The sequence below is a fragment of the Carlito syrichta genome, unplaced genomic scaffold (assembly GCF_000164805.1).
Source record: "Carlito syrichta isolate Samal-C Ts95f unplaced genomic scaffold, Tarsius_syrichta-2.0.1 Scaffold169151, whole genome shotgun sequence".
Lineage (NCBI taxonomy): Eukaryota > Metazoa > Chordata > Mammalia > Primates > Tarsiidae > Carlito > Carlito syrichta.
In genome coordinates this window covers 7,177-16,244 of record NW_007113247.1, presented here as the reverse complement: position 1 = coordinate 16,244, position 9,068 = coordinate 7,177, and the positions used below count along the sequence as shown (strand labels likewise).

The 9,068-nt window shown below is 52.2% G+C and overlaps 1 protein-coding gene across 1 annotated transcript in view; it reads left to right on the top strand.

Moving 5' to 3' along the window:
- Positions 1-9,068, top strand: part of PHLDB3 (pleckstrin homology like domain family B member 3) — a gene marked incomplete at its 3' end in the record, with an annotated part of 18,774 nt that overhangs the window by 6,519 nt on the left and 3,187 nt on the right. Inside the window, exons 4-8 of the mRNA XM_008051230.1 lie at positions 1,418-1,546; positions 1,844-2,009; positions 3,225-3,349; positions 3,498-3,581; positions 4,519-4,632. Of these exons, the coding sequence (XP_008049421.1) occupies positions 1,418-1,546; positions 1,844-2,009; positions 3,225-3,349; positions 3,498-3,581; positions 4,519-4,632 (618 nt within the window). The remainder of the gene's footprint in view (positions 1-1,417; positions 1,547-1,843; positions 2,010-3,224; positions 3,350-3,497; positions 3,582-4,518; positions 4,633-9,068) is intronic.

Sequence of the window (9,068 nt, the reverse complement as noted above, 5' to 3'; positions counted from 1 at the left end):
TCGAGGCTGCGGTGGCTGGGAGTGGCCACTGCACTCCAATCTGGGTGACAGAGTGAGACTTCAACTGAAAAAAAAAAAAGAATCTTTTATCTGAAGATTTTAAAATCCGTCAGTGCTCACTACCTGGATGTTATCATTATAGGCTGGAAAACAGGGGCTGTGTAATTCTGTCAGTCTTGTTCTTTGCAAGTACCTTGTATGTTAGAATTTTCTGGGGCTGGGTCTTGGGCCCTCATTTGCCTTCAAAGAGCCCATGTTTCTCCCAGCCCTGATTTCCTTTGTGAGGTCTAGACCTATGTGCTCTGCTCCTAGGGTACTGGCTCCTAGATACCCCTTCCTGCATCAGGGTCTCCAGCCCCTCCTCATCTGGGTCTCCAGCCCCTCCTCCCTCAGACCCTGGAGTCTAAGCCAAGGCCCTCTTCCCTCAGACCCAGGAGTCCAGACCCCAGCCCTTCCGCCCCCAGACGTGGGAGTCTGGCTCCCTCACATTCACCCAAAGCTGACGGCAGCAACTTTCTTCCCCACACCGTGTGTCTCCCTGTCCCTTTGGTCACCAGGCCAGAGTCCTGGACCTTGCTCTGCACACCGCCCCATCTCCCTCTCAGGCCCGTCGGTCACCATGCCCTTTGTGCTTCCTGACTCTCTCTCCAGTCCATCTCTTTGCTATCCCCACCGCCCAGGCCCCAGCTCCGGTCTCGTCCTCGCCGCCTGAGGGACTGATAGGAGAGCTGGTTTTTATCCCTCTAGACCATTTCCCAGAGGGATAACTCAAACCTGGGTCCCGCTCCTTCCTTTTAGGCTTTCCATGGCCACCCAGTGCTGCAGGTGGACCAAACCTGCCGCGAGCTGTGTGCACTGCCACGCTTCTCACTTCTTCTCACCACCACGTCCTCTTCCACTCTGACTAGGGTTTGCCCCCAAAACTTCCTGAACTTTCCAACTTTTGTGCATCTGTACCATGCTGTTCCCTCTGTCCAAAATGCCCTTCCAGCTCCTTCTGTTTCCCCAAGTCTAAAAGCTCCCTGTTTTGAGGCTTGCCTTAAATCCCCACATCCAGGAAGCCGTGGTGACTCTGGTAGACATTGCTTCCCTCCCAGGTTCCCACAGTTTCTGGGTTTCCCTGTCCTCTTGGTCTGGGCTATACCTGGTTGTGTCCCCACCTGGAGGATGGGGTCCAGGTCCAGCCCTTCTCAGGTATCACCCAGCTTGGATGTGTTTCGCATCCATTCCTTCATTTATATCTTTCAAACCTGTTTATTTGGCACCGACTCTGGGGCAAGCCTGAATGAGAGTGAACCAGATAGACAGGGCCTCACCCTTGAGGGACTGAAAGCCCAGGCAGGGGTTTAAGATTGGGCTGCCCTCTGTTTCGCTCCCTGTGCTCAGACTGAGGCTGAGGACTTGGTTGTTCTTTCAGGAACAGCAGCAGCTGAGCCAGGAGCGGGATCGCGTGGAGGGTTTTCGCCAGAGACTCCGGGAGGCCCAGGGACAGCTCGACTCACAACCAGAGGACCAGCGTGAGCGGCTTCTGCAGAGGATGCAGGAGGTCAGGGCCCTCTGGCATCCAGACCCCTTAAGACCCAGGAGTCCAGGCCCTAGCCCCTCTTCCCTCAGACCCAGGAGTCCAGGTCCCAGCCCCTTCTCCCTGAGACCCAGGAGTCTAGACCTCCAACCCTTCCTCCCTCAGACCCAAGAGTCCACGCCCCCAGCCCCTCCTCTCTCAGACCCAGGAGTTCAGGCCCCAGCCCCCTTCCTCCTCATTGACCAGGAGCCTGGCCCTAGTCCACTATTTCCCTGGTCCCTAGCAGTCCAGGCCTCTAACCCTTTGGGTCCCCACCCATAGATGCGGGAACAGCTGGATGTGGCCCAGCGTGCCTACGAGGACCTGGAGTTCCAGCAGCTGGAGAGGGAGAGCCGGCAGGAGGAAGAGAACCGGGACGGCTCTGAGCCCCGGGCACCGAACCTCAAGGTCCAGGAACTTCAGGCCAGTGTGGCGCAGCACAAGGTGAGTCCCGCTGGAAGAGCCCTCACCGCTCCCCGTCTCCTCTGTTCCTGGTCCGGCCTTTGCTCTGTTCTTGTTTCCCACCTACGTCATGTTCTTCAGCATAGAAACAGTAGCCGATGCTTACAGAACATCACCCGGTGCCAGGCACGGCCCCAACCATTTCATCAGTATTTTCATGGAATCCTTACAGTAATCCCATGAGGCAAGTCCTATTGGGTTTTTTTCCTCCATGTGATAATGAAGAAACTGAAGGTCATGGTGCTTAAGCGATCTTTTCCAAGGCTGCTGAGTTGGTAAGGGATAAAGCTGGGACCCGAACCAACCTAGTCTTCCTACCATAGTCTGTGCCTCTCAAACCTTAGTCCAAAAAGATGCTCCACCAGATCCTTTCAGGGAGCTTCACATTCGAGGTTCTGACAAGTCCTGTGGGGAAAAGGGGACATACTTGACTATATTTAGCACAAACTTTCCCAAAGGTTTGGATTAGAAAGCTCTGCTATGACTCTCCTTGCCCCACCTCTGTTTCCGGACCTTTCTCCTGCCTCTCTCTTTTCTCTTCCTCTGCTGTCTCAGATGGTTTCTATCTCTCTAGTTCTATTTGTCTTGTCTTCTTTCTCTGTATCTTTTTTTTTTTTTTTTGAGTCGGAATTTCACTCTGTCGCCCAGACTGGAGTGCAGTGGCCGCTCCCGGCCACCGCAGCCTCGACCTGTTGGGCTCTGGCGATCCTTCCACCTCAGCCTTCCAAGTAACTGGAATTACAGGCATGCGCTACCACGCCCGGCTGATTTTTTTGATTTATTGTAGAGATGAGATCTCGCCAAGTTGCCCAGGCGGGTCTTGAACCCGCGGGCTCAGGCAATCCACTCACCTCAGCCTCCTAAGGCGTGGGATTACAGGCTGATCCCGGCTCCTCTCTCTGTATCTTTCTCTGCATCTCTTTCTCGGTCATTGTTCTCTCTCTCTGTTGTGGTTTGTCTCTGTTTGTCCCTTTCTCTTCATCCTTTCTAGTCTACCCCAGATCTCTTCCGGGCCCCCAAAAGGGAGGAGGGCACCAGGGAGCGGAACTCTGCGTCCCTGGCCCTGAACACTCAGATGCCATGATCTCTGGGCGGGGCTGGAGCAAACCCCAGCACTCCAGGAGGATGTGGTTCCGGGGGAGGGTGGGCCTGGGGGGCCACTGGAGCCCTGGGACCCTGGGGCAGCTGAGTGACCCGGGAGGGTACGCCCTGCAGCGCCGGGTCCAGGTCCTGGAGGAGCAGCTCAAGTCGCTGGGGGAGCAGATGGTGGTTGAGAGCCGGGGGCTGAGCCAGAAGAAGGAGGAGGCCCTTCAGGCCCTGATGCAGGTGAGCCCCGTGGCCGCCTGTCCTACCGTCCTCACCTCCCCCGGGGCAGCCCACCACTGCCCCGCACCCGGAGGTCTCCTGGCGTTGGAAGCCCTGGGGTGGCCCATTCTGACTTTGAGATGTGGAGGTCCATGGTGTCTTCCCCCAGGAACGGAGCCGACTGCTCGAGCTCAGTCGCCTTCAGGGAGCACCTAGCCGCGACTTCTCTGAACCCAGCCAGGCCCTCACCAAGGTATGGGGGTTTCCTGTGCCTGTCAGTCCCTCCTCCCTCAGATTAGGAGTTCAGGCCCAACCCCTCCTCCCTCAGACTCAGGAGTCTAGTCCCAGCCCCTCCTCCCTCAGACCCAGGAATCCATTCCCTCAGCCCCTCCTCCCTCAGACCCAGGAAGGAGTCCAGGCCCCGCCCCTCCTGCCTCAGACCCAGGAGTCTAGTCCCAGCCCCTCCTCCCTCAGACCCAGGAATCCATTCCCTCAGCCCCTCCTCCCTCAGACCCAGGAAGGAGTCCAGGCCCAGCCCCTCCTCCCTCAGACCCAGGAGTCCAGGTCCCGCCCCTCCTCCCTCAGACTAGGAGTCCAGGCCCAGCCCCTCCTCCCTTAGACCCAGGAGTCCAGGTCCAGCTCTTCCTCCCTCAGACCCAGGAGTCCAGGTCCAGCTCCTCCTCCCTCAGACCCAGGAGTCCAGGCCCAGTTCCTCTTCCCTCAGACCCAGGAGTTCAGGCCCAGCCCCTCCTCCCTCAGACCCAGGAGTCCAGGTCCAGCCCCTCCTCCCTCAGACTAGGAGTCCAGGCCCAGCCCCTCCTCCCTTAGACCCAGGAGTCCAGGTCCAGCTCTTCCTCTCTCAGACCCAGGAGTCCAGGTCCAGCTCCTCCTCCCTCAGACCCAGGAGTCCAGGCCCAGTCCCTCTTCCCTCAGACCCAGGAGTCCAGGTCCAGCCCCACCTCCCTCAGCCTCTAAAGTCCAGGCTCCGCCCCCTCCTCAGGGACCCAGCCATCTCTGCCCACGGCCCTCACTCGCCCTGGGAGCCTGGACACTAAGGACCACATTCCAGCTGTCCTGGTTTTCCATCTCAGACATGGGCGACACCGGGGGCATGGGGCAGAGCCCCTGGGAACTGGCGTTTGCTCTGGGATTCCTGTAGGTCCCCTTAACCTTGACGCCCTCCCCCGCAGCTTCTGTTCACCCAGAAGACAGACCGCCAGCTGTTGGTGCTCCAGGACCCCACCGCCCACGCCACTGCCACCTCTACCTCTTCCTGCCTCTTCTCTGTCCACAGCTCCCTGCAGGTGCCTCCCCCACTGCTTCTGTCTCCGAGTGGGCCTCACTGGTCAGAGGGGAGGGAGGAGTGGAGATCAGACTCCTGGGACTGGGGTCTCCAGGACTTCTCTGTGGCTTTCTATGCCAGGAGGTAGGGAAGAAAGGGGAGGGTGATCAAGGGGTGTTTTTATGACTCCAGCTTTATTAGTATTTCTTTCATCTGCCTGACATCCCGCTCCTCTCCTGGTGGAATGGGGCATGTCCACCAGGAGTCAATTTTAAAAACAACCGACGTGCATACTGATGAGAAAGTTTCCCTTCCCTAGGATGGGGCCTCCCCAGAGGCAGTGCAGCTACATGTTGCTTGAGTATCCTGGATCTCTTTAAAATCGGGGCCCCAATGTATTAATGGTTAAAACATTCACTGAATGGGTTGGTTGCTACTCATTTTTTTTGTTAATGAAATAGAGCAGAAAATATCAGAGTGCGGTCCATGAGGTAGGGATGAGTACATGCTGAATATCTCTAATCTGAAAATTGGAAATGCTCCAGAATTTGAAACTTTTTGAGTGCTGACCTGATGCTCAAAGGAAATGCTCTTTGGCGTGCATTTTGGATTTTGTATTCTCGGATTAGGGATGCTCAACCCAAGTATTCCAGAATCTGAAAAAAATCCGAAACCCAAAACACTTTTGGTCCTAAGCGTTTTGGGTAAGGGATCCTCAGCCTGTCTCAGATGAAAAAAGTTTTGTAGGCCGGGTGTGATGGCTCAAACCTGTAATCCCAGCACTTTGGGAGGCTGAGGTAAGAGGATTGCCTGAGCCCAGAGGTTTGATACCAGCCTGGGCAACTTGGCGAGACTTGTCTCTACAATAAATAAAAAAATTAGCCAGGTGTGGTGGTGCGTGTCTGTGGTTCCAGCTACTTGGAAGGCTGAGGCGGAAGAATCACATGAGCCCAGCGGGCTAAAGATGTGGTAGCTGTGAGCACTCTAGCCTGGGTGGCTCAAACTATAATTCTAGCACTTTGGGAGGATGAGGCAGGAGGATTACCTGAGCCCAGGAGGTTGAGGCAATGGTGAGCCATGGTTGTGCCACTGCACTCCAGCCTGGGCAACAGAGTCAGACCCCGGTTCAAACAAACAAAAAAAGAATACCTGTGTGTGTCTTTGTTCACATAATAATAATAGTACTAGTAGTGAATTATCTAATATTGTTACATATATTATATTACACAGTCTCTCTTATTCATAGTTTTTTCACCCACAGATTCAACCAACCTCAGATTAAAAATATTCGGAAAAAAAGTTTTTCATCTGTACTAAAAATGTACAGATTTTTTTCTTGTCATTATTCCCTAAACAATACAGCATAACAATGAGTTACATCATCAGATTTACATTGTTTTTATTTATTTGTTTATTTATTTTTGAGTTGGAGTCTTACTCTATCACCCAGGCTGGAGTGCAGTGGCACACTCACAGCCACCAACAGCTTCGACCTGCTGGGCTCCGGCGAGCCTTCCACCTCAGCCTTCTAAGTAGCCGGAACTACAGGTGCACATACCACACCTGGTTAATTTTTGATTTATTGTGGAGATGAGGTCCTGCCAAGTTGCCCAGTCTGGACTCGAACCCATGAGCTCAGGCTATTCACTCACCCAGGCCTCCCAAAGTGCTGAGATTACAGGCTGAGCCACAGAGCCTGGCCAAATTTACATTGTATTAGTTATTAAAAGTAATCTAAGGCTGTGCACGTTGGCTCACACCTATAATCCCAGCACTCTGGGAGGTCGAGGTGAGAGGATTGCCTGAGCCCATGAGTTTGAGACCAGCCTGGGCAACTTGGTGAAACATCATTTCTACAATAAATTAAAAAATTAGCCGGGTGTGGTGGCGTATGTCTGTAGTTCCAGCTACTTGGAAGGTTGAGGCAGAAGGATCATCTGAGCCTAGCAGGTTGTGGCTGTGATGGCTGTGAGTGTGCCACTGCACTCCAGAGTGAGATACCAACTCAAAGCAAACAAACAAAAAAGTAATCTAGAGATGATTTAAAGTGTACAAGAGGATGTACATAGGTTATATGCAAGTACTATGCTTTTCTTTTCTTTTCTTTTGAGTTGGAGCCTCACTCAATCACAGACTGGAGTGCAGTGGCATGAGCCCGTGGGTTCAAGACTAGCCCGGGCAACTTGAACTCCTGGGTGGAAGTGACTCTCCTGCCTCAACCTCCCAAGTAGCTAGGACTCTGGATGTGTGCCACAATGTCTGGTTAATTTTTAAAATGTTTTTGTAAATACAGGGTCTTGCTATGTTACCCAGGCTACTCTCCAACTGGATACAAGTGATTCTCCTGCCTCAGCTTCCCAAAATGCTGGGTTTACAGGCATGAGCCACTGCACCCACCAGCAAATATTAGCTTTCTAGCTAATTCCCCTGGAAACCTGATAAAGGTGGAGTGTCAGCTGTGTTGCCAGGCAACATTACTTAGAATAATAATGACCCTTATTAGTAAATTGCCTGTCTATAAATACTTGGAAGGAAGCAGCATTCACACCTGTGGAGTTACTACCCAAGTTATTTACTCTGTGCACATGAGCCTTTTAAATGTAGGTGGATCCTGTCTATCCCCACCGATGTGATTCTCATCTCCTTGCACCTGGCTGTCACTTGGGGGTCAGGCACTCTTCTGTGTGCTTTGCATGAGGTCACTCAGGATCCTTGCAGCAGCCACAGAAATAAGTGGAATGTTACCCACTTTACAGAGGGAAACCTAACTTGAGAAGAGAAATGGTCAAGCTCCCATGCCCCATAGGTGGCAGAGTGGGATTTGAACTCACATCTACCTGTTTCCATGGCCTCCTGCTGGCTTATTCTGTTCCTGCAACATATGTGCCCTGCAGACAAGGCTGACTCTTATTTTACCCACTGTCTGAATATTGGTTGAAGGAAGGAAAGAGTGAAGGGAAACACGGGGACTTGGCCTCAGTTTTTCCTCTGTGAAGTGGAGACAACATCCCAACTCACAGGGCTTTTAGAATCTCAAGTGGGTCTGCAGAGAGACCAGTACACTGTTAGGCACATAATAAGCACTTGATAAATACTGGCTGTTTTTTTTTTAACCTTTTTATTTTAAAAAGTAACATGCAGGGGGGGAGGGGGATGGGATTAACAGCCGCAAATATCTGTCTGGGGATGGGGAAACACCTCTTATCAACAGGGTGCCTGAATGAAACGTAATTGTACACCTAACCCTTAACTGTACCCCACAAAATCATAATAAAAAATATTGATTAAAAAAAAAAAGTAACATGCAAACCAAAAGAAAACAGAAAGAGAAAAAAAACAGCATTCACTAATGCTTTATTCAAATAATATTTATTTTATTTGAGTCGGGATCTTACTATGTGGCCCAGGCTGGTCTCCATAACATGAATATAGAAAATCACATAGGCGAGACTCGGTGGCTCAGCCCGTAATCCCAGCACTTTGGGAGGCCGAGGAGAGTGGATTACCTGAGTCCGTGGGTTCAAGACCAGCCTAGGCAACTTGGTGAGACCTACAATAAAATAAAAAGTAGCCAGGCGTGGTAGTACATGTCTGTAGTTCCAGCTACTCAGAAGGCTGAGGCGGAAGGATCGCCTGAGCCCCGCAGGTCAACACTGGGGTGACCGTGAGCGTACGTGCCACTGCACTCCAGCCTGGGTGAAGGAGTGAGACTCTGACTCGGAAAAAAAAAAAGAAAAAAAAGAAAATCACATCAAATAAACATGCAGTGTGTTAAGACATGGGAATGCTCTGGTAGCTGACACTTGTGTTAGGAGATAGAGCTGAGCCGGGCATGGTGGGCTCAGGCAATCCTCTCACCTCTGCTTCCCAAAGTGCTGGGATTACAGGTGTGAGCCACCACGCCCAGCCTATTTATTTATTTATTATTAATTTTTTTTACAGAGTCTTAACTCTTTTGTCCAGGCTGGAGTGTAGTGATGTGATCAGAGCTCACTGCAGCCTCAAACTCCTGAGCTCAAGCAGTCTTTCTGCCTCAGCTTCCTAAGTAGCTAAGACTACAGATGCATGCCACCACCCAACTAATTTACAGTCTCACTATGTTGCTTCGGCTGGTGTCAAACTCCTGGCCTCAAGCAATCCTCCCTCCTCAGCCTCCCAAAGTGGTGCTGGGATTATAGGCATGAGCCTCCACACCTGGCCTGCTTTTTCTTTTTTTTTTTTTTTGAGTTGGAATCTCACTCTGTCACCCAGACTGGAGTGCAGTGGCTGCTCCTGGCCACCGCAGCCTCGACCTGCTGGGCTCCAGCGATCCTTCCGCCTCAGCCTTCCAAGTAGCTGGAACTACAGGTGCGCGCTACCACGCCTGGCTAATTTTTTGATTTACTGTAAAGATGAGGTCTCACCAAGTTGCCCAGGTGGATCTCGAACCCATGGGCACAGGCAATCCACTCACCTCAA